The sequence below is a fragment of the Vigna umbellata genome, chromosome 1 (genome assembly GCF_029865625.1).
Source record: "Vigna umbellata cultivar VRB3 chromosome 1, Vumbellata_1.0, whole genome shotgun sequence".
Lineage (NCBI taxonomy): Eukaryota > Viridiplantae > Streptophyta > Magnoliopsida > Fabales > Fabaceae > Vigna > Vigna umbellata.
This window is the reverse complement of record NC_142165.1, coordinates 67678112-67703787: the sequence shown is the minus strand read 5'-3', so window position 1 is coordinate 67703787 and position 25676 is coordinate 67678112. Positions and strand designations below refer to the sequence as shown.

At 34.0% G+C, this 25676-nt stretch overlaps 3 protein-coding genes and 1 pseudogene across 3 annotated transcripts; 3 read left to right on the top strand and 1 right to left on the bottom strand.

Annotated features, from left to right (window-relative positions):
• Positions 1–10: 10 nt before the first annotated feature.
• Positions 11–860, top strand: LOC148206129 (uncharacterized). The gene is made up of 3 exons (XM_088106712.1): positions 11–158; positions 222–535; positions 738–860. Exons 1-3 carry the CDS (start codon positions 11–13, stop codon positions 858–860), a joined length of 585 nt encoding a protein of 194 aa, XP_087962838.1.
• A 2272-nt stretch (positions 861–3132) lies between these two features.
• On the top strand, positions 3133–3551 carry LOC124825384 (preprotein translocase subunit SECE1 pseudogene; annotated as a pseudogene).
• Positions 3552–7730: 4179 nt separating this feature from the next.
• LOC148206128 (uncharacterized) lies at positions 7731–12560 on the bottom strand. The gene is made up of 2 exons (XM_088104104.1): positions 10948–12560; positions 7731–7946 (listed from the first exon to the last, which is right to left on the bottom strand). The coding sequence occupies exons 1-2, from the start codon at positions 11455–11457 to the stop codon at positions 7860–7862; spliced, it is 597 nt and encodes a 198-aa protein (XP_087960230.1). The 5' UTR covers positions 11458–12560; the 3' UTR covers positions 7731–7859.
• Positions 12561–24548: 11988 nt separating this feature from the next.
• Positions 24549–25564, top strand: LOC124825382 (uncharacterized). The gene is made up of 2 exons (XM_047297983.1): positions 24549–25513; positions 25555–25564. Exons 1-2 carry the CDS (start codon positions 24549–24551, stop codon positions 25562–25564), a joined length of 975 nt encoding a protein of 324 aa, XP_047153939.1.
• Positions 25565–25676: the final 112 nt, after the last annotated feature.

The window sequence follows — 25676 nt, the reverse complement described above, 5'->3', positions numbered from 1 at the left end:
AAGAAAAGAGATGACGCAGGAGATCACAAAGAAGGTTCAGGCAGAGTTGTATGATGAAGTTGCTGAAATGGTTGCACGCAAGTTCCAGCAGCATTATGAGGATTATGGCAATCGTCCTCCGCCATCTCCTGTAGCGGAACATGTTGTGTCCCCTATAGGTAAACTTAATGATTTTTGTTTATTAATTTACTTTTTGTATAACCTAACATTTAATTTGACAGGTAGAAGTGGTAAAGGAAGTTGCTCAGCTGCTGGTGCCCAAGGGGACGATATGGATGACACTCGTCCATGTCAGCTATATATTCTCTCTGATACTAGGACCATGCTAGTGGCTCGTGGTACAGTTTATGAGACAGCCACTGTAGTGCATGGTGTACAGCTTGTAGAAGATGAGGTCAAGGTCACGGTGGATGAAGTTGTCGTACCAGATGTTGTTCTTCCTGTGCCTACAGATGAGTTCTTCACTGTGGAAGAGGCATTTAAGTCCTTTGTCGCCAGGCCTAGACATTTGGTTGGTGATGTATCTGATCCCCCAGTAAACACTCGTACTATATACTTCTCAATTTTAATATTTACTTCTAATTGACGTTATAACATAAACATTTTTCATGAAACAACAGATAGGTCAAGAGGGAAGTCCTACGCCGAAGAAGACTCATTTATCTGAGGACGACCCTCTTGGTGCGTTAGACGAGCTTGCTAAAATCATTTCAGATGTTCCGATGACCGTACACTAGGATTCTACTACATTTGGAAGAGAAGCCCGGATCCCATTATACTTGCATCAACAAGATGTTAGGGAGCTTGCATCGGGGAGAGAAGAAATTAATATTACACTCTTTCAGTTGTGGATGATGTAAGTTTATGAGAACTTTTTTATATAATTATTTTTTATCAAGTTACTTATATCAGATTATTTCTTCATTTTAGGTATATGTTTGATGTTAGTAACAAGAAGGGGTTCAACGATGTAAATGGGTTCATTGACCCCTCTATGACTCATGAAAGAAATAAATTTGATGATATCTAAACATACATCACCACCTGCTTTGGAATGGGGAAGGAGATATATTTTCTCCTTATATACTTGGGTAAGTGAAGTTTGTTAACTTTAAAGTTTCACTTATTAATTTTGGTAAATGACAATTAAGTTAGGCTTAATAGCCTCTTTTGTCCCTAGTTGTGCTCGGTTGTGTCAATTTGGTCCTTGGTTTTAAAAAAGTGTCTACTTAGTCTTGACTTAGTAAATTTTGTGTCAACCTTATCCCTTCCGCTAAAAAACACTAACAGTGTTAATGAATTGATGATATGGCAGTTTCTTTTTAATTTTATTTTTAATCTTTGGACCACCTATTCCCTCTTGCCACATCAACTTTGCCTTCCCCAAACAGCAGAAACCCTAATTCCAAACACCGTCAATGTCGCAAAGAACCTGCAACCACCACATCGTCTTTCACCATCAATGCTTCAACCACCCACACCGTGAAACCCATCCACCACCATTAACCATGTCGCGTCATCACCATCATGTCGCGTCGTCACCACCATTTTGCGTCGTCACCACCATGTCGCGTCGTCACCACCATGTCGGAAATCTCACAACCAGGTTCGAACCTACCCTTCATCATCAATCTCGCGCAACCCAAATCACCACCAACAACATCATCTTCTTCCTCGCGATTAAGACCCACAAAAATTCCCAATATTCAAACTCCCAATTCGTGCAGATCAATCAACCCTCCCACCGCCACCATTGCGAGACCTAGAAGCTTTTCCTAGCGCCACCATGACCTCGCAACACGCCACCATGCCACAAATCCCTTAAAACAGACAGATCTACATCGAGCTCAACATCTAAACACTAGAAAAGTAACAAATCTGAAAAAAAAAAACAAAAAAAGAACAATACCTTGCTCTTGGCGACAGAGTCATTGACATTAACAACAGAGAACAAAAGAGTCCCACTGGCCTGCATCTGGTACAACCTCTTCACACCAGTGGTAGTCTATTCAAAAACCCCAACAATACGCTCCTTCATCTTGTGGTACTTGGTGGGGTCGGTCGTCAACCCATCTCTGATGATGGTAAGCACGATTTGGAACTCGGCATTGCCAGTGGAAGCGGGGTCGGGGAACGCGTCGATTTTCTCATAGAGCTCCTCGGCCTTAACACCCGCCGGGGCCCCAATCAAGGTGTTGTAGCAGGCGATGGCAGCAGCGGCGTGGTCCTGCATGGAGAAGATCTTGCAGGAGCACCAACGAACCTCGACGCCCTGTGTCCAAACTCAATTCTTCCCCAAATTTTAAAACTCAATCTGTAAAATCCACATCGACCTTTCATTGCTTACCACGTCATCATGCAGACAACTTAAAATTGACACGATACCAATTTATAATGCCATATCATCAATTCATTAACACTGTCAGTGTTTTTTAACGGAAGGGATAACGTTGACACAAAATTTACTAAGTCAGGACCAAGTAGAAACTTTTTTAAAACCAATGACCAAATTGACATAACCAAGCACAACTAGGGACAAAAGAGGCTATTAAGCCATTAAGTTATTACCAAATTCAAGTGTCATTGACAGCTACTTATGATCTCCATATCAGAGAACACTACTGTCTGGTTTTGTTCATTGCACAAGTCTCCTCCCAGCCCTCTTAGACATGTAGTAGATTCGTAAGAACCTCAATGTTTCAACTTTCTTTGTTATATAAATGTATGCTAAAGCAATTTTTTTTAATAGTTCCCTTGCAACACATATGATGTTATCTGGGAGATCTACTGCTACAGCTAAAAAGCTTGCATGGGTTGCCCTTAAGGTTTGATATCTTAGTCCATACTTTGTTACATTTGGTTCCATTCAAATGGTGTTACTTAACATTTTATAATGGTTTAATTCCTATTTTGGTCCCACTTTTCGTAGGGTCTGTTCAAATTGGTCCTACTTTTTTTCAAAAGTTCACTAAGATCCCACTTTTCGCAAAAACGGTGCAAGTTAGTCCTTTTTGGTTACGGCGTTAAAAAACTAACGGCACAGCTGTCCAGCTGGAAGAAAACTGATGAGGTGTACAATTTTATTTGACGTGGCACTGTGAATTGGTGATTCATCCTGAGAGCAGAGGATTTATGGCTGTTTTACCCAAATTGAAAAGCAAAGTTAGGGTTCTGGTGGCCGGCGTTGTGGAGGAAAGCCAAGAGAGTTCCGAGCCTGAACCGGAAGTGGAGTCGAAAGCGGAGTTGGCATCGGAACTAAAGAAGGCGATGGCGGAGAGGAAGGAGAAAGAAGAGGACAGCTTGTTGAGCGGGGTGGCGCGTGAGATCGACGAGATTGAGTGGCCCACATTCGGGAAGGTTTTGGGTACCAGCGGCGTAGTCCTCGGCGTGATCTTTGGATCCAGCGTTGTTTTGCTTACTGTCAATGCCGTTTTAGCCGAGCTTTCTGACCGGGTTTTTGCAGGCAAAGGGATTCAGGATTTCTTCTCCTGACACACACCATACTAAACGAAATCAAAATCGTGCAATTTTTGCTGAGAAATGATTATCTTGCTAGAATCCTATATATGTGAGGCCTACCATATAAGAATTCTATATATTCGCTTTCATACATTGGATACTTATTTTTTCCCGAAGAAGATGAACATAATCCCTCTTTAGGCTTCACTACAACTCTTCTATGTGGAATTTATAACTACAAAAAATAATCAATTAAATATTATTGAAATTTTGTGATGTTTATTACGATGGTTTTATTGGTTTTTCTTTTTAAATATTTTGTTTTTATTACTATTTTTTAAGTGTTTAGGAAAATAATTAAAAGTGTTATAAAATGAGAGAAACTAAAGTAAGCCTGCAGTTTCTAGATTTTCCCAGAAATTGACTGATCCTTTGGGAACCGCCTTCGGTTTCTCCCGTTGTTGACTTCAACTACCCAAATTGAAAAGCAAAGTTAGGGTTCTGGTGGCCGGCGTCGTGGAGGAAAGCCAAGAGAGTTCCGAGCCTGAACCGGAAGTGGAGTCGAAAGCGGAGTTGGCATCGGAACTGAAGAAGGCGATGGCGGAGAGGAAGGAGAAAGAAGAGGACAGCTCTCAGGATGAATCACCAATTCACAGTGCCACGTCAAATAAAATTGTACACCTCATCAGTTTTCTTCCAGCTGGACAGTTGTGCCGTTAGTTTTTTAACGCCGTAACCAAAAAGGATTAACTTGCACCGTTTTTGTGAAAAGTGGGATCTTAGTGAACATTTGAAAAAAAGTAGGACCAATTTGAACAGACCCTACGAAAAGTGGGACCAAAATAGGAATTAAACCTTTTATAATTATGATGATATATTGTAGTGTAATAGACAAATAGGGTCATATGAATGTGGTTACTACGTCATGTTTTGGATGATGACCATTATTCGTGCACATTACACTAGTGGATGGGAAACGATAATATTTAGGTTTGAATTTTATTTTCTCTATAGTTTAGATTTCATATACACTAATTAAAATCATTTTCTTTTATGCAGAGATTTAATAGGACTGCTCCAATTCCAGAGAAGTCACTTCAACTTGTGAGGAAAGTACTGGCTAAATATGTAATTCATTTATATAATAGTATGTAGTAGATATTAGGATATGGTAAGTTCTACGTTTATGTTTCTAAGTTGTTTTATGCTTTTCTACATTATTATTAGTTTAACTTTGTACATTGCATTGATTTATGCTTCAAACTTGATTTATGATTACATTGGATTGATATATGCTTCTAAGAAGTTAATTTATGATTCCATTGAATATATTTATGTTTTAATATAATTTTCATTCAAAATATACATTTATGGATTATTCTGGACTGTTCTGGCTATAAAAATATATGCAGGTTTGTTTCTGTAGTTGAGAATGTTGCAGAAACAAACCTCATTTAAAAAAAAATAGGGGTATATGCCTCGGTTGAGGTCAAAACCGAGGTAGAAAAACACCCTATGGCATCGGTTATGGTTACACCCGAAGCAGAAAGGCTGACGGATGAGAAAAAAAAGGACCCTACTGCCTCGGTTCACGGGCAACCGAGGCATAAAGTCCTACAAAAAAAAAATTAAAAATAAAAAACTCTACTGCTTCGGTTAACGCTGAACCGAGGAAAAATCCTACCCTTTTATGCCTTGGTTCGCACCCGAGGCAAAAAGTATGGATATGCCTCGGTTCAAGAACCGCTGTCTATGGGCAAAAATAACCGCTGTCGTTTCTCCTGACTGTACTAGTGTGTGAGTCACTTTGTCGGTACTGTGTTGAAAGCACTACTACTGTTGAAATGAATCGACATGTATTAAGTTATTAGGTTGCTTTGTTTTGTGTAGGTTGTTGCTAATATACTCTCTAAAGGTACCAAACTTAGGGACTACATGAAAGGAGTAGAGAACGATTCACTTGTTCTTGAATTTTGAGCAAAATCTATGTTTACTAGGAATTGTAGTGTAATTTGGTTTGGTTCCTTTGCTTTTTGTGCACATCCATGAGCATAATTCTTTCTAATTTACATTTCTGTTGTTTTGAAAGCAGAGTCCTGATGGAGATATTATTGACTGCCTCCATGTCTCTCACCAGCCAACTTTGGATCACCCTTACCTCGAAAATCACAAGATATAGGTGAAGAATTTTACTTTTCTTATCTAGAGCCTTTTAATGCTATAATTCAAAATTCTTCCCTGGTTAGCTCCATTTTTCTTTCTCTTTTCTTTGGTTCAAACTTGAATTTCAAACAATCACGAGTAGTTGATGCAGATGAAACCAAATTTCCATCCTGAAGGGCACCCTTTTGGGGAGAGCAAAGTCTCTTCAAATTCGAAGCCTATTACTCAGCTGTGGCATCAAAATGGAAGGTGCCCTCAAGGAACAATTCCTGTCAGAAGGACCTCAAAGAACGACATACTAAGGGCAAGCTCTATTCAACAATTTGGAAAGAAGAAGGAAATGAGCTTCCCTCAGCCAAAGCCAGCTAAACCTCAACCAGACCTCATCAGTCAGAGTGGAAAAATTGTTTGTCATATTGGGCCTTTTTTCTATGCAAAAGAAGATAGAAAAATTTGTAAACTACCTACCATATTAGGTCTCCTTATTATGCAAAAGGAAAAACAAAGGATAAAAGTTTATTACTTATTTATTGATTTCTCCTTATTGACTTCAAATTCAGCATCCTCATAAAGATTAGATTTATCACCTTCCTTCTAATTTCCAATTTCTATTTTTTTTTTCTGTTCTGGTAATCAGGTCAGTCGTGAATTGTATGGAGACAACAACACTTATTGGACAGTGAGTTATCTATTCAAGCACTCAAAATTTGTCCTTTCCTCTAATTACTTTGTGTTTCTTATTCACCTGATTCAATTGTTTCACCACCGTGACAAAGTGATGCATATAAAGCTATTGGTTGTTATAATCTCCTTTGCTGTTATGGCTTTATTCAAATTAATAGTGATATAGCTCTGAAATTGTAAATAAATTGGGATTGATATATTAAAGAGTTTTTATCATAATCAAATAAATTGTAAATAATACAAAAAAAAACTGCCCGGTAGGTCCAGCAGTTATCAAAATCTCTGAAATTTCCGGCGGATTTGAAAAATCCCTAGAAATAGCTGCTGTTTGAGTAAAAGTCGTTGGTAACAGTTAATGACGCTGTTTTCTCAGTGATTTTTGTAACCGTGGAAACTACATTTTTCAGGGGTTAAAACCGCTGAAAATGTTAAAAAAACCTTAGTAAAATTTAATATTTTTGTAGTGACTCTTAGCACAAGAACATTTATTAAAACTAAAACATAAAGAAAATATAATCTTATTTTTCATGGTGGTCAATTTTTCTTATCAGTTAAATAATAGATAGGTAGATAAATAAGTAGAAATAATGAATGTTATAAGAATAATTTCTTTTGACACAAAATTTAAAACATCAACATAATATAAAAAAATTATATTAGTTTTAATAGTTTATTATAACCACTAAAATTAAACCGTTAAGAAAAATTGTTGTTTTACTAATGCAGCTTGGGAAACAATAAGACGGGTGTTGGAATACTAAAATGTTTGGAATGACTTTGAAATTGATTAATTTATCATATAACTAATTAATATTTTTATACCAATAGGTAATAATGTGATGAATATATCAAAATATTAAAACAAATTAATTATTTTTCAATACTTAAAAAAAAGTGATAGTTTGAGAACCAAATTGATAATTTATTCACATCAACATGCTTTAAGTCATGATGGCTTGAATTACCCTAGGGAGATTGATTGCTTTAAATGATCCTTAATTTTTGGTGGAAAAATCAACATTTGTTTGTTTTTTATTCAACACGAATATAAAAGCAACAATGAGGAACATTCTAAATTACTATTTTTTTTTTTGGCAAAAAGCCTAGGGAATAGTCAGTAGTCTCCAGTTTATTTGGAAGAAAAATCACACCTCAATCTCTACTGTTCTAACAGTTGAAAAATCAACTTTTCTACAAGTTATAATACTTTAGATTGAATAATCCATGTTGAGAGGGGTCACAATATTTAGAAAATTAAGAAAACAAAATGAAAAACATCATAGCAGCAACAAATATTCATAAAATTTTGAGTAATTGTAAGAGGTCTTATCATTTTATATACAAAAAAATTACTTAGAATTTGCAGTGGCTAGTATATATTTTTCTGTTAAATATATGCTTATGCGGCGCTTACGATTAGTGAATTATTAATAAAAAGACAACAAATTGTTTATTTATGAAGATACTGAACAGTGAAGACCTATGTAAGAGTTGAGTTACAAATTCATTTAGAATTTACAAAAATATAGTAATTACATACTGCAAAACTTGCATCAGTTTATTTGATGCACTGGAACCTTTCGACGAGATGATAACACTTCATTCAATTGTGCAATCTGACGTAGGAGTTGGCTAATTTTCTGCACCAACAAAGTGTAAGTTCAGTGTTAACCCCTCATTTTAAAAATGGAAGCAGATTATGCAATTAAATTGCAACTAAGCACTAGGCTTAGCTGCTAACAGCTATACATTTGAGCATATAAAGAACTTTAAGATAAATTTAGAAGGGACAAGACTATGTGTTTTAAGTCAGATACCAGCAAAAGAGGCTACCATCATATATTTTAAATCTAATTTTAATGTGAAATAATTTTGAGTTATGTGTTTGTTTTCAATAATAGAAGTATATATCTTTTAGAAAATTATTTCTATGAGAAGTTATTCGATTTCATATTTTTTTTTAATAAAAGTGGTTTTCTTTTAAATTATATACAAACACTCAATCATTATTAGAAATCAAGGATTAAGAATTTAGTTAATAATATATTAAAAATGTAGTTTCTTTATCCAAAAAAATAATGTTGATGGAAAATCTTCTACATTTCAAAGAATAATGGAATGTGATGGAAATAGAAATTTCAATTGTACCTATTTAAATTATATTAACTGAGGTGTATCAGCTTTAAATTGACAACAAAAACTCAAGGACTTGAATATAATATAATGTTTTCAAGCTTTTTTTTTATTGTTAAGAAAATTCTCAAGTACGACATATAGGATTCAATGAAAAAGTAATACTAAGGTCCGATGCTGGCTAATAATATAGTTTAATTGCAAGTATTGAGAAAGGAATTTGTGACATTCCATGTGAAGGTTGGAGAGACCACGAATAACTATTTGGCAGTACAGTTATGCTTGTGGATAAGATAAAGGTTAATGGTCAAAGCGAAAGTGACATAGTAAGGGTGGAAAAAAAAAATCTAAATTTTGATATTAATTTATAATAATTTAAATTTATATTATTTTAAGTTTATTTAAATGAATTTATCCTAAATTTGAATTTATGTTTTTGGATTTTAAATTTAATCTACTTATTTGGATTTGAATTAGATTTACATTAAATTATTTTTAAATTTTAAAAATATAAATATGTGTCTAAGTTCAAGGTGCACTAAAGTAAATTATGGGTGAAAGTTGAGCTGAATCGGTAAAAAACTAAGGTCGAGCCAAATTGATCTATATAAAATTGAGTAAACCCTAATTGAGTGAGTTTGACGGAATTGAAAAGTCAAATTAAGTCAGTCTGGTCGAAGGTCAAGACGTGCCGATCTAATATGAAGATTGAGATGAGTCAGTATAAATTGAAGATTGAGGCGAGTAGACTGAGACCGAATGTTGAGTTGAGTTAACCTAAATTGAAAGTTGAGTTGAGTTAACCTAAATTGAAAGTCGAGTCGAATTGTTCTAGGTCAAAGGTCGATTGAATCGGTTTGGGCCAACTATTAAGCCAAGTCGACCTAAACCAAAAGTCCAACTGAGTCAACCGTTATTCAAGGTGATCCAAATTGACCAAATTCATATCTAATAGTCCTAATAAATCAAATATATTATATCGATCTCCCTTAATTTAATCTAATTGAAAAAGTTGATTCAATTTAGAGTGAATCTAATTTAAAATAGATTGAAAAAAAAATCCAAATTTAATTTATCTAGTTAAAATAGATAATTATAAGTCCGTTACAATTTATTGGATCTAAATTGGATTTAAAAAATGTAATGGATGAGGACCTTTTGACATAGTTATAATAGAAAATAGTTATAATAGAAAAGATATTGTTGTATCTGAAGTTCAACTAGGTGATATATTCAAGTAAGGAGGCACATCTAACTAACAGCCCGTCCATAGATAAAATGAAAAGTGGTTTGCTAATGGATGAGAAAAAATGATTAACTGAGAAGAGGAACAAACTTTGATGGCAGCTTGTGAGGAACTTTCTAATTGAGAAAGAGGTTGAAATAGCCACCGCAGAAGAGATCGGGGAAGGAGGAAGGGGAAGATTTGACAAAACTATGCTACTTCTAGAGGAAATCTTAAACCATACAAAGATTTCAAAAAACCTTCAAGAATGTACAAGGAACGAATGAAAATGAGATCCAATTCCTACGAAGAGTTGATAGAGAAATGAGTTATCGTTTCGTTTGGTTCACTCTATTTGCACACTACTATTCAACCAATTTTCAAAAGTAATAATAGCTATTTACTTACTTTCTTCAATGATTTTACTAAAAAAACATGGATCTATTTTCTACAGTAGAAATCACAAGTATTTAAGTTCTTTAAAGAATTTAAGGTCATGGTTGAACGTAAAACGACTTTGCAAATTAAGGTTCGTTGAACAGATCGTGGACTCAAATTTACTTCATCTGAATTCACAAGTTTTTATGCTAAAAATACGATAGAACGTAACCCACTACTTTGCATTCATCTTAATATGTTGGTGAAAGAAATATTCATACCATTTCAAAAAGTATCCCAAAAAGTTTTGGACCAAATGTTAATTGGGTAATGCATGTTCTTAACAAAAGTCTGACGTTAATATTACAAGAATCAAATAATTGAGAGAATAATTTATATTAATAAAAGTAGAATAGGTAGTCAAATGTGTATAAAAAAATGTTAAAGGAATAGTTACTAAAAACAATTATCTTTATATTTACTTTTTTATGATAATAAAAAATAATGAAATTATAATTATAAAAATAAATATAAACGATTTTTATAATTTAATTATAGATCATTTTTATTTATTTTATAGATGAATTTTATTTATTTAATTTTAAAAAAATAGCTAAGTTTAAAAAAATAATTAAATATGAAAAGGTTATTCGAAAGATAAAATTAAAAAAGTATAAAAATAAATAAATTCTTTTTAGTAGAGATAATTATATAATATATAGGTATAGATAAAATGAGAAAAAATGTATGTGTGAGTGTCTTAACATCATGGGAGTTTTTCTCTAATTTCAATCATTAAAGAGTCTCTTATTTTTATTTTCTACCTTTACTCTGAGTTTTAATTATAAAAGTACATCCTATTTTTTTTCGTATGTGAACTGATAGAAAGTAATATGCATACTCACCTCATCTTTCTCTCTGAGAAGAAAAACGCAATGATCAGCCACCACGTTCCGTCGACCAGCCCTCCGACGCCGCCGCCGTATCCCCACGTAAACCAGCGACACCAACACCGCCGCCGCAGCCGAAGCTCCGGCCACATGCGTAAATGACCAAAACGCCCCCGTATACATTGCCCAGTTACTAACCTTGGAAGCGATGCCAACAACGCGCTCTCTCATACCCTCCAACCTCAGCCTCAACAACTTCTTCCCTTCGTTCACCACTCGCACCCGCCAATCTAACGGCGCCGTCGATGGCGGTAACGGTGAGGAAGCTCCGTCTTCGGGGTCCGTTACTGTGGTTGGAACGATTTGTGACGATGAGAGTTCGTGGTGGGTGGGAGGGGGAATTGGAGGGTCGTCAGTGGAAGAAGCTTGGTCACCAACTTCGAGGTAATTTTCGTTGATCACTTCCATGTTCCATTCGGAAGGTTCGATTTCTTGCCACTCGTCAATGTTCTCTTTGTGTTCCATGATGTTCCGAGGTTTTTGGTAGAACAGCTTCTGCTTGTGTTGATCTTACTAGATAAATATCTATTCTATATATACAAAACTGAAAAATATCTCTATTGAATTTTCATTTTGGTTTTTTCTATGTTTAGGTCGTTTGCGATAATTAGATAAATTGGTGCCTTATGTTTAGAGGATATGGTGGGCCAGAGCTTTACCAGATTCTTCTGAAAGTATCCTCTAAGTACTACAAACTGATATGCTCATTTTTGTACATGTAGTTTGATGGAAAATTGGGAATTGCTCTTTTTTGTAGTAGTGAGAGATTTTAAACTTTTCTTGATCTGCATCAGATGGTGCTAGATTTTCATTGCCAAAAATGCTTCCTCAGTGCGAAGTTTGGCCTAACTGTTATCAGAGGGACGATATATAGTGATAACTTTAATGTAGGAGTATGAACTACCCTCAACCTCTTTAGTTCTATACTGTTTTTCAAAATCTTCCATAATAAATTGACCGAAATCTTTCGTGTAATTTTCTTTACACGAGGAAAAGCAGTATTTTTCTGTTTGGTAGGAATGAGCTCTTCTTATGAATATCTGTTGGCTAACTTAGATAGCTACAAAAAAATTGTTTGGAGCAAATCATAAGAGGTTTTTCAGTAACCTGCCTCTTTTTATAGCATTAGTTGAATCCTCAATGAAATCGTCCAAAGTAGTTTATCTACATGGAACCTATCATGTATCATTATTTCAGGAAAGGCTTGTGACTGTGGTGATTTGTGTAAGTAGTTACCAGATGTTGATGACTTGATAATAGTTTCCATTTGTATCATTAACAAAAGTATGATGTCTTGTTAAGGATCAATTTCTTTACGTTGGCTCTGTAATCAGACAACAATGTCATTTTATCATGAGAATGTGAGACCTACCGATGCTCTGTCTTAGTGTTATGCAGTGTAAAGTATACACACCGAACCAAAAGCATGAAACGACTGGGAAACACAATTCAATGATTTCTTTTCTTCTTGTTCTCATGCACATGAAACATATTCATATTGTAAACGATGTATCCAAGGACTGATTCGACGTGTTACTAAAATGGTATTGTTCTTAGTTACTTATCCAACTCACAGGAATTAAAGTATGTCCAATGGTAAAATTATTGGAAATTTTACTTTTCGTAGATTCATTATAAGAAGAATGACAAATGACATTTTTTTCTTCATGTGTATGTGTAAGGAATTGTATGTAGAAATTTTCTCTTGATATTTTCACCTCAGGAGTATTGAGAGAAATGTGATTTGTTCTAATTTTTCTTACTTATTTTCATAAACTATCCTTTGGAGTTACTCCATCACAGATAAATAATCGTCTTCATTGTCATAATTGAGATAGGAATGCGACTCATTTATGAAATAATTAATTTATGCATGTCTAATTATATTGACAAATTAACGAATAATATGCTTGCTTCTTGCATAGACCCTCTTTAAAATCTTCTACAAAATAGTGTAACTTATATATGTAACTTTGTTCGCATCTTAGTGCAATATATGTAACTTTGTTAGCATCTTAGTGCGAAGATGCAAAATGAAATTATCAGAAATTTGAACAATATATTATTGGTTAAACAATTACAGGTGCATTGAGATGGGAAAATTGTACTGTTGAATCTCAGGGCAAGTGAAATATTATGTTAGTCAGGCTCATATTTTAAATGGGTTTAAAAAATTTAGCGTGGTATTAAACGATTATTTTAGTCCCATTTAAAAGAAAAAATAAATAAATAATAATTTTAAGTTTTAAAAAATAAATAAAATACTTAAAAAAACTAAATAAAAAAATGAAACTGATTTCAATTTTTAAATTTAATTATAAATATAAATTGTAATACTTTTATATGCTTTTACAATTAAGATTATTGTTTTAATATTTTTAAAATTATTATTTCTACTTCGACTTGAGATACTATTGTCAGGATCAATTACTATATTTGAGATATTGTTTATTTTGGAGGTTAGAAATTTGTCATGATTTTGTCTTTAAAATGCATATTAGAGGGTTAAGAGAGCAAAATATATTTAAATTTTCTTTTAACTTCAACTCTTAAATAATGTGAGACTATTTTATGTACTGATAACATCTTATATTTAGGAGAAAAAGGAAAGAGAACATTAAACTCTTCAAAAAAGAACTCAAACACAAAAATGAAATCCTTACTATTGGTGCTTGGTTTTATGTAAACCTTATTATCAACATCACAAGTGTTGGTGGGAAGAACCTTGGTCATATTATTGAAAGATGAAACAAAATCTTCTACAAACTCTTAAGAGGTAAAATAGGAAGGATAAGCAAGAACTTCCTAAGTACCTAGAAGTATTCACGATTGAGGATGGGGAGAAATTCATCTTTCATTTTTCAACTAATTACATATGGTTTGGACACTGAGAAAGAGCTTTTTGTTTGTTCACTCTCAAATAGTCAACTACGATCATTCTAGTTGACATTATGGTGGAAAATGTCGTATTTGCAATAAAGGAGGAAGAGAAGAAATTTCTTCTATGACATCCCTTTCAAAGAAAAAAAGTTAGTATGATCTATGATGGCAACAACTTCTCTACTTACTAGAAGACTATTTGTGTCAAATAAAGATATGGCTAAGTTATAATATATTAGTGGACGAAAATCTTACTTTAGAAGTCAACTTTTTAAGTGTTTTTAGAGATCTCACACCAACTAGAGATAACACAAATTAACTATTATATTAGTGGATGAAAACCTTACTTTATAAGTCAATTTTTTAAGTCTTTTAGATATTTCACATCGATTAGAAATAAGAAAAATTTACCATGAGTGTAAATTTCACCTTACAAGTCATTTTTTTAGAATTGAGCTATGCTTAAAATGGACTTCTTAATATGATATGAGAGTCATTTAGATCCTATCATAGCGCTTGTTGGACCTATTGTGTCACCCATTATCAAATCACTCATAAATATTTAGTCTCACGCTTGAGATGTATATGCTTTGGCATGATAGGGTATGTTGGAGATCGCACATCAACTAATTATAAGATCAATTTACAATATACAAGTGAGTGCAAACCTCACTTTACAAATCGATTTTATAGGATTCAGTTATAGAATGGACTTGGCAAGAACACTTGGTATTGCAAGAGCAAATCAAATCAAGTCTAAAGTTGTCTAGCTCATCCCATATAACCTTTAACTTAGTAAAATAGTCATAAACAGTCAAGTCATCATGATGGAGAGTGGTTGTCTCCATTTTATGGTCTGGAATACGTGAAAGATCCCTTGAAAGAATTTACTATTTAAGTTATTCCAAATATCGAAGGCCTTGTCCATCCAAATGATGCTTTGATGAATGACGATTGAGACAAAATGAATGAGCCAGGAGGCAACCATGTTATTGTAACGATACTAGATAAAGAAGCTTAGATCATTCTAGTCAATTGATTCGATGGTGCCAAGAATGAACTCAACCTTGTTCTTGACGCTGTTAAGAGAAGATCATCTAAAGAGAATATACTGTTTTGCAATTTAACAAACAAACATTTAATGAAATATCGTTTAGAGATGAATAGAGTTTGGACATTATGCACATCAGAACATTCTTACCAAACGCTTATAAGACAAACTATGACCTATCAAGTATAAAAGAATAAACAGCATTTGAAAAAAGCACGTCTAGTGAAAGAATCCATAAACGCTATATATTATCAATTATCATTACTTGAAAAAGCTCAGACTTACATTAAACGCTTATTATATATGAAACATGCTTCAACACTATTTCAACGTATAAATCATTAAATTCATATACGTATTGTACCTTGTTTGCTATGTTTTTTCCTCTTGATATGTGCAGATATTGACAACACCAAGATATACTCAAAAGCACTGCATGAGGATCAGAAAGATGTTGTGAGATAGGAAGAAATTCCTATAATGTTTCCTCATGCTTTATGTCCTACCATAGTCGTACAAGCTCTAACTACGAAAGATATGTTGCTCTTCTCAAGATGCAAAAAAGTACATATCTTCGTACGAGAAGCCACCTAATCTCAACAAAGTCAATTATCTCTAAGTAATGCTCTTCTCTCGAAGAAAACCATAAAAGGATGACTCACACAAGAGAATAGGAGAACTTTTGCTATCATTATATCGTTACATTGTTATTCTCTCATAAGCTTACATTGTCTAAGTTTGTTTATAGAACAAATGAAAGAACTCTACAAGTTCTCAGATTTCTTTATATTGCATTTATCCTCTTACTTATAATTATCATAACATGTACTTATAAATGAACACTAATTGTGTTTGGAATTTTGAAGAAAAATAAAATACTTGTATTGTTTAGCTTAGGAGAGTTAAATGTTCTATACAATTATCTAGAATTGATACTATGAGTGGTTAGAATACTTGAATACCAAGAGTGGTTAGAATACTTGGATACTAGGAGTGGTTAATCTCATACTAGTCAGAATTGACTAGGGGAACCAAGAGTGGTGAGAATACTCAATGTATACTAGGAGTGTGGTTTGTAATCGGTTGTAATATTGGATAAGATTAGTAGAACCTTTTAAGAGTTCTTGAGGGAGACTAGACGTAGCTCAAGATTAAGTGAACCAATATAAAATACTTGTTATTGCTTTATTATTTTAAAATGTTTTCCTAAACACTTGCTTAAAAATAAAAACGTCTAACAATTATTGCAGTCGTCTAACTCTTGCAATAGTTATTAAATGCTAGTTTTTGAAAAAGAGCTTAGAAACACAATTCAAACTCCCCCCACCCCCCCCCCCCTTTTTTCTAGTGTTTCCTTGTGATTTTAGACGGTTATAGAAGTGATCATAAACTTGCTCCATGAATGGTAATTTATGGCATTATGAAGCGACCCAATAATAGGAGTGACAAGTTCTCACTAGGATGAAGAAAAAGAAATCTCTAAATAGGTTGATCACTTTGAGTGGGTTGACTATTTTGAACTGGTTGAGCTTTTACCAAGGATAAAGAAAGCAAAGAAACTCTTAGGGTAAACCTAAATGTGTTAGATTTTTTATTTGTTTAAAAGTTTTGTCAACTTTAAAGTATAAGGGTCAATAGTTTAATGTAATGGTAATTAAACAATGATGTAGGGAATAAATGATGTCTTAATGGTAAGGTTTATGACTTTGTAGGTTAAAAGTCAATATGTAAGTCTATAAATTGTAAGTTTCTGATTGACATACATTGTGACATACATGATAAGCATATTTAAAGTATCTAAGTGAGTGTTATTTTCTAACAAATTGGTATCAGAGTTGAGAAAGCATGAGTGTCCGAGTGAGAAAAAGATAGTGAGAAAGAAATGACCAACCTAGCAAACAGTGTTTTCCTGCCTCAATTGACAAAGAAAGTCAACTTTGACAATTAAATTATGCATATGAGAGCTCCTCTTGGATCCCAAGACGTGTGGGATGTTGTTGCGAATGGCTATGAAAAGCCTATGAAAGATGAAGAGCTAAAAGTGACCTAAGTTGTTGCATTGAGAAAACTACATATGAAATATCAATCAACTTTGTATATATTATATTGAGCTATTAATGAATTTGGCTTTGAGAAGATAATGAATGCAAAATCTTCAATAGAAACATGACATATTCTAGAAAAAGTGTACAAAGACGATAACTGAGTCAGACTTTAAACTCTCAAAAGACGAGTTTGAAAATCTAAGAATGGGGAGTAGAAAATGATCGGCTAAGTATATATCTTAGGTAAAGGGAGTAGTGAATTAACTCAGAAGAAATGAAGAGGATTTACCGGCCAACTGGATTGTGGAGAAGTCACTCACTAAGAACTTCAAGAATATTGTATGTGTAAAGGAGTTCAAGTACTTGACCTTGCTCTTGGTTGAAGGGTGACAATGTTTGAGCCAGTTGATCAAGTATTTCAAGTCAAACTTAACCTAAAAATCAAGGCCGAAGTGGTCCTAAAGGAAGAGGAGGGTCGTGGCCAAAGTGATGATGATGGAAATAATTATGAAAACGACAATAAACAAACTGGTCAAAAAATTGGCATGCCCGTGGACAAAGTGGAAACCGAGGAAGTCAGTCAAGTAAGTCTAACGTTGAATGCTATAAATGTGACAAACATGGTCACTATATGCAAACGAGTGCATATCGGTCAAATATTACTGTTGTGGTAATAAGATTGGTCATATAGAAATACTGTTGAGATGAAAAAAAGGAAGAAACAAATTTTCTTGTTAAGTTGATGAAAAAATTGGAATTTTGTTGATGGCAAGAAGCCCGGATGCTGAGCTGCCAAGTATGAGCCCGAATGTCGGGCTGCCAAGCTTCAAGGTCAGGTTGCCGAGCATTAAGACCGGGTTACCGAGTTGCAAGGCCGGGGTGTCGAGCTTGGGTAACGAGCTTCCAGCGTGGATGCCAATATGTCGAGCTTGGATGTCAAACTGTCGAGCTGCTAAGTAAGAGTCTGAAAATAGGTGATGGAAGCACGAAAGAGCATCTACATAACTCAGTAAAGAGATTGGAGGAGTTGGTGGAGAACCATAGAACTTGGAAAGGATCTTAAAGAGTTTGGAGGAGTTGATGGAGAATCCAAACAGCCCGAAAAGGTGCTTCGAGAGCTCCTAGAACTCAGTGCAGAGTTCGTTGGAGAACTCGGTGAAGAAATTGTAAAGGTTGACAATTGATATCTCGGATATTTAGAAGGTAGGCTCTCTTACTCTTGTTCCTTAGGATGGCAATCCTAAACCCTAGATCTTTAAGTTGTAAAACGAAGGTGCTGTAATAAATAGATGTGGCTTCAACAGTGAGGGAATTGTTGCTGTTGCAGAAGAGGCTGAGCACTCAGCACGGTAAGAGGAAACTAGATTTCCAACAATGAAGTCAAACAAGGTGCAAAAGCTGGCCTTGGTATCACTCTTAGAATGAACAAGACAAGTGAAGATGTTGTAGCGGGCTATGTTCAAGGAGTTCATACATTGTCTCAATATGGTGATTATTTGGTAATTAATGTTTCATCGCCCAATACCTCAGGTTTTGGCATGCTTCAAGGATAGAAAGCAACTAAAGAATCTTGGTAAGCAGGTCCAGGCTGTTTGTGATGAAATGTAGTGTGTTAAGAGGGTTCACCTCTATTGTTGGTAAAAATTGTGCTAGATTTGTCAAAAGAAGACCATGAAGATATTGCTATAGTTGCCTTGGCCAATTCTCGGCAAACATCAGGAAATTGGTAAAGGATGGGTTTATCATTAGGAAGCTAACTAAGATTCACTCTTGATCACGTGCTCGTAGGATGAAGGAGGCAAAGAGGAAGGGTTGTCATTTTGGATATGGTAAGCGTAAGTATTTACAATATTTTTCGTTGGAGAAAACATCTTCTCTTATAATGAAAGGTATTTCAAAAGATGAAGATGAAGGTAAGAAGAACCTGATTACCAAGTCGGCCAAGGTAAAACCGAAGAACCCAACATTTAATGACAAGAACAAGTTCGAGGGGTTGATATAGTTGGAAAAGTATAGATGAAAGATAGAAGAAACATTTAAGTTTAAGGGATAGTTTTGTTAGGATAAATTTAAAAGTGATAAATTTAATTGAGTTGTTTATTTGTTTAAAGAGTTTTATCAATTGGATCGCGATATTCCAACAACGCCAATTTGACAAAGATTTGACAACGCCACGTGTCAAGTTTTAATTGGTCGAATTTGAATGTTTTTTTTAATTTAAAATCTGATTTGGAATGGGTTGAAGTTTGGATTCCGAAACTGCCCTCTTCGTTTTCGAACTCTATCTTCTCTCCTTATCACTCTATCTTCTCTCCTTATCACTGTCTTCTCTCTCCATTTTAGGGATTTGAATTTCATTTCAACTTCTCTCTTCATAGCAGTGTTCTCCCTCCTCCATTTTTGCAGTTGTTTGTTCGTCATCATTGAAAGACCAAGTTAAGGTGTTTCTGGGTTGAGAGGTGAGTTCCTGCACCATTGACAAAGAACTGATGTTGTTGTAATCGATTACAGGGAGCTGGTAATCGCTTACCAGTAGAAAAATCTCCTTTTGTACCGAAAGTTGAAGAGTGCTACCCAGACGTGGCTTAAGCACTCCCCAGGAATATTTTGGATTCGTTATGACTGTCTTTTGAAGGTTTTATGGATGGATCATTAATGGAACACTTCAAGTTGGAATACTTCAATATTAAACAAATATAAACGAAATAATGAAGGGTATTGAGTAATGAAAAATTATAACAATATTAAAAAGCACATACATTAATAAAAAAACGTAATGACATTTCACGAAACAACAAGTTTTGAAATGAAAAGATACATAACAGTATACAATGAAATGTAATCTAAGAAGATGGTTGTCGATCAAATTGATAGCAGAAGTTAATAACTTCTTCCTCTACGAGTTGTGCAAAAATTGTCATGAACTTGAACTACCTTGGTTCAAACACCTATAGGTGGTTTTCTCCAATTGAGGTGAGGTGCATAACCCATGCTGTCAACTTTGACCTTTGCTGACTATTTTAATCATAACTTTTTCCACAGACCTCCAAATGATGTGATTCTTTTTTTATTAGAAAGTAGACTCAAATATCTTTCCAATGACTACTAATTTATAATTTTTGGACACCTGAATAGGTGCAGTTAATTCCTTAAAGTTAACGTTTTATATATTTCTACCACCTCTAACCTTTGCTGGTTGTTTTGCTCATAACTTTCTCCACCGAACTCCAAATGCGTTGATTCTTGTTTTGTTGGAAAGCTCTTTGAGTCTAGATTCCAACAAAACAAGAATCAAGTCATTTGGAGTTCGGTGGAGAAAGTTAAGAATAAAACAAGTAGCAAAGTTCAGAAAAACAGAGTTGGGGAGCAGTGTTCATCTAGATGGGGAGTACAGTTGAAGTTTTTGTACAAATTACCCTTTTTCCTCTGGTAATCGATTACAAGACCCCTGTAATCGATTACCAGAGGAAAAAGGGTAATTTGTATCGAAACTTCAACTGTACTCCCAAGCTAGATGAACACTGCTCCCCATTCTCTATTTTTGTTGAATTTTTCCTTTTATGAGATGGGTGAGTGAGTTCAATGTTATTCGGTGAGCTCTCTGCACCAATAATGAGGTTAGGTCATTGATTTCTTCAAAATAAAAATGTTCATTTAGGTGGTTTTCTCCAATTGAGGTGATGTGCATAACCCATGCTGTCAACTTTGACCTTTACTGACTATTTTAATCATAACTTTTTCCACAGACCTCCAAATGATGTGATTCTTTTTTTATTAGAAATTAGACTCAAATATCTTTCCAATGACTACTAATTTATAATTTTTGGACACCTGAGTAGGTGCAGTTAATTCCTTAAAGTTAACGTTTTATATATTTCTACCACCTCTGACTTTTGCTGGTTGTTTTCCTCAAAACTTTCTCCACCGAACTCCAAATGAGTTGATTCTTGTTTTGTTGGAAAGATCTTTGAGTCTAGATTCCAACAAAACAAGAATCAAGTCATTTGGAGTTCGGTGGAGAAACTTAAGAATAAAACAAGTAGCAAAGGTCAGAAAAACAGAGTTGGGGAGCAATGTTCATCTAGCTCGGGAGTACAGTTGAAGTTTCTGTACAAATTACGCTTTTTCCTCTGCTAATCGATTACAAGACCCCTGTAATCGATTACCAAAAGAAAATGGGTATTTTGTACAGAAACTTCAACTGTACTCCCTAGCTAGATGAACACTACTCCCCATTCTCTATTTTTGTTGAATTTTTCATTTTTTGAGATGGGTGAGTGAGTTAAACGTTATTGGGTGTGCTCCCTGCACCAGTGGAAAAATCCCCTTTTGTACCAAAAGTTAAGGAGTGCTACCCAGACATGGCTGAAGCACTCCCCAACAGTCCTGACGACTGTGTTTTCAAGTTTTTATGGATTGATCCCCCTGTTGGCCATGGTTTAAGGTGTCCATAACAAGCAATTTCGAGTTTGGTGAGTCCTATGTGGATGGAAGACCCACGAAGGTTGTTTATAGGTTGAGAAGTGACGTTCTGCACCATTGTTTATAGGTTGTTTATACGAAAAAACAATACCTTTGGAGAAATGATGTCAACAAAACCACTCGCTAACCAAAGAGGAAGGAACAATGCACCTAAGCGACGAAGGAACAACGGTGTCAGCGGAAAAACGAGAGCTTTGGAGAAATGGCGCACAGAAAGCACTTCAATGGCGGAGAGAGAGAGACGACTTCCTCCAAAGACACTGGTGGACCCAAGCGACGGACGAACAACGGTGGACAGAGACACCACTTCAATGACGGAGAGAGTTTCAAAGGAAGGAACTTCAATGACGGAGATAAAATTTTGAAGGATCTTTCAGTGAAGGGGGAGAGAAAGTTTCGAAAAGATAGAGAGAGAGTTTCGAAAATGAGGAAAGAGACTTTTGCAGGGTTTCTGAAAAGCGCCAAAAAGTTTCTGAAAATTATTCCAAAAATGCCCTCCAAAACAAAATGAATCTTTAAACAAAATTTAATAAAAACAACCAATGACAGTGAGACACGTGTTGTTGTCAAATTGTTGTCAAAAATCTGTTGTTGAAGAAACGTTTTCCTTATCAATTTTAGAGTGGAAGGATTCAATAATTTAATATAATGGTTATTAAGCAATATTTTAAAGGTAAAAAGCTAATATGTAAGTGTATAAATTATAAGTGTGTGATTGACAAAGTATGACATACACCAAAAACATATTCAAAATATCTAAGTGAATGTTAGTTTCTATCTGAAACCACAAAGAAAAGAATATATAAAATAAATAAAGAAAAAAAAATTCAGAGTCATACAACATAGCTTTGATATCATAACACGCTTGCTTTGGTCAACCATGAAAACAAAGTGATAAGAGGTGATGCTATCGAAAGTGTAAGCTTATTTTTATTTAGACATGTTGTTCCATATCACAAAAAGAGCGATAATGTCGCAGATTGGAAGGAAGAAAGAAAACGGTTAGGAAAAAAGAAACGCACTTTTTATTATTATTCAGCTTATTGATAGACTGATATAAAGGTGATAGAATTTGTAAGGTTGGTGGAGAAATTGACATAAATTGGCTAGCCAAGTATTTCAAATATTCGCTTGTAGTTATTTTAGTGGGCTTGCAAGGAACATAACAGCTCAAGGCAAGAACACTATGTCGTCATGTTTTAATTTTTCTTGTACACAATATTTTAGGTCTTTTTATATGATTGAAGCACTCTAAGTTACATAACTTTGTCTTGATGATTAAAAACCAATTGATTATAATGAAAAAGATTAATTATTTTTACAAATAATGTAATATACTAAATTAACTTAACACAATAAACAAAAGCATTAGAAAGAAAAAAAAAATAGAAGTAATATTCAAGACTGTAATGATATGTTTGAGTTAAATTTGTAAGAAAAAGGGTACCAATTATGTAAATATTTATAAAAATATAATAAAAGATGAAGACATTGTGTGTATATATACAATCCATGTTTATATATTTTTTTTATTTCAAACTTATTAAACTAGTGAATATTTATTATAAATGAAAATTTTAACTTCTCCTAAATCTGAAAAAAACTATTAAACATTAACATAACTCAAATTTGAAACGCAAAAAAAAAAATTAATGTAATTTTTTATAAAATGTAATTTTAAATTGAAGATGCAAAGCTGAGGAATATATAACCAGGTGATTTTTTTTTATTTTTTTTATCAGCAATAGAACCGTGTGATATTAGAGTACCAACAAGTGAATATCATCGATCGTGAGACAGATCATAAACTCTTTTAAATATTGTAACATGCAAGCAAACTTTAATAGGACTAACGTTTCTTTGTGTAAATTTAAAAAAAAAATGTTATTACCACATTTTAAAATTATTTACTAAAAATAAACCACCATTTGCAAGATAAACAAGAATGTGTGCTTATATATAAGGAGTATTTTTTTTTATCTATTTATTTTATTTTTACAAGTTACTGTTTTATTTAAATTTAATTGATTTTTAAATTTAACTACGTTTTTAATTTAATTACTTTTTTTAAATCTAATATATAAAAGTCATATACTAAATAAATAAAAATTATCTATAATTAAATTGTAAAAATTAATTATATTTATTTTTATATCTATAATTTATTTTTTTTTTGTAAAAAAGTAACACATGCATATAGTTTCACTTGTATAATTAATAAATACGAAAACAGATTTGAGTTTATCTCATCGTACAAGTATCAATCTAAGGCATATGCTTTTGTGACTGATGTAAAAGGTGATTTCTACAAGGTTTTTGACATTGACAAAAGCTATACACATGCCGGAAACTAATCTTAATTTATCGAACAAACTCCAACACACAAATCTGTTTTATAAAAAAAAAAAGATTTTATATTAATTATGAAGAATATGATTTATAAAAAAAAAAAGATTTTATATTAATTATGAAGAAAGTTCGATTATACGAGATATAATGCTTATTTGTGGATATTGATTTTGTGAGATTAAATTAAGTATAAGTTTATTTACTAATATGATTAAAAATTAGTAAGAGTTTCTCTCAATTAGGTCTTTTCTAAAAATTTCAATAGTTTTTTCTAAAAAACTTCAATAGTTTTTTCTTTCTTTCTTAAATTTTTTTCTATTTTTTTTCTCTCAGAGAATCTTAATCTAATTCGTGTCTAAACACTTCACCATATTGTTCACATAAAAAGGAGTGAAAAAAATTCTAACTCTTGAAATCCAGAATCTCTAGTTGCTATGTAACCATGCAATAATAATATTCATTTTCCAATAAATTCTATGATTTCAGCTTAAAACAAAGGTAGATAATTAGTGAGTTCAAGCAAGATATACTAAGCCAAAATGAAAAAGCCAGATTCATTGTGAAATACGTCTTGTAATCTCCCCCAGAATGAAAGCGAAATATGTACGGTACCAAGGTTTGTTTTTTAAGTAAAAAACAAGTTAAGAAAGAAAGCCGATTCATAGTTGGAACAAAAGGAAGCAACAAGCATTTGAGATTCCAAATATCTCACTTTCAACTAAACAGCTTCTGCAATCACTTGGCTATAAATGCGTGCACTGGCCAATGCTGCAATGCACTACCGATCGAACGTAAAAGAAAGCATCATGAAGGGGAAAATGGCAAACAAGAGAAAAAGATGGGAATGTGAAGGAGGGGAAAAGAAGAGTGAAGAAGGGAAGACAGAATGGGAAAAACTGAGGGAAGAAGCAGCTTCAATGGCTGCTGCTATTCTTGGAGCTAGAAGAGCTAACAAACGTTACATTGGGGTGAGACAAAGACCCTCAGGGCGATGGGTGGCTGAAATCAAAGACACCATTCAGAACATTAGACTTTGGTTAGGCACTTACGACAATGCTGAAGATGCTGCAAGAGCTTATGATGAAGCAGCACGTTTGCTTCGTGGTGCCAACACTCGCACAAACTTCTTTCCTTCCCAATCTTCTCCTTATGTTTCTGCTCTTCCTCCAAAGATTGCCAAACTCCTCTTTCATAGACTCAAAGCTAGAAACTTTGAATCCTGTACTCGTTTTCCGAGTAACCACTATGATCAAGAAACCAAAGTAGAACCTCAACCTCAATCTCAGCCTCAACCAGAACCAGAACCTAAATTATATCTCCAAACAGAAGAACCCCACTACGAGAATTTTGTAGACATGGAAGTAAATGGGATTGTTGAAGAAAGTTATCATGGTGCTAGTTATAGTTCTTCTGCCATGACTACTTGTGACTATAGCTGTGGAACTAATGAAGACGATTGTAACCAGAAGGGTAGCGGGGAAGATTTCAGCTTCGTTTATAATTTTGCTGAGAATGTTTATGATGAAGAGAAGAAGATTGTGAGTGGTAAAGGAGAGTTTGAAGGTTGTGATTTTCAGTTTTTGGAGTCTGGTGGATCACTGAGTTACTCTTTTTGTCCGTTTGAGATAGCAGAAGAGATGGTGGGAGCGATAGAGGAAAACAAATATTACGATGTTGATGATTCAGCGTTAGGCAGAGAAACTTTTATGATGAAGTATGAACGTAAATTCTCTGCTTGTTTTTACACCTTAACAGGGGTGTCTGAGTGTTTGAGGCTACAAGTTGGACAAGAAAATGGAAAGGAATTGGAAAAGGAAAATGTTATTTGGACAACAAAAATTTGACACAATTTTGACAACGGCGACGTGGCAGCTGTG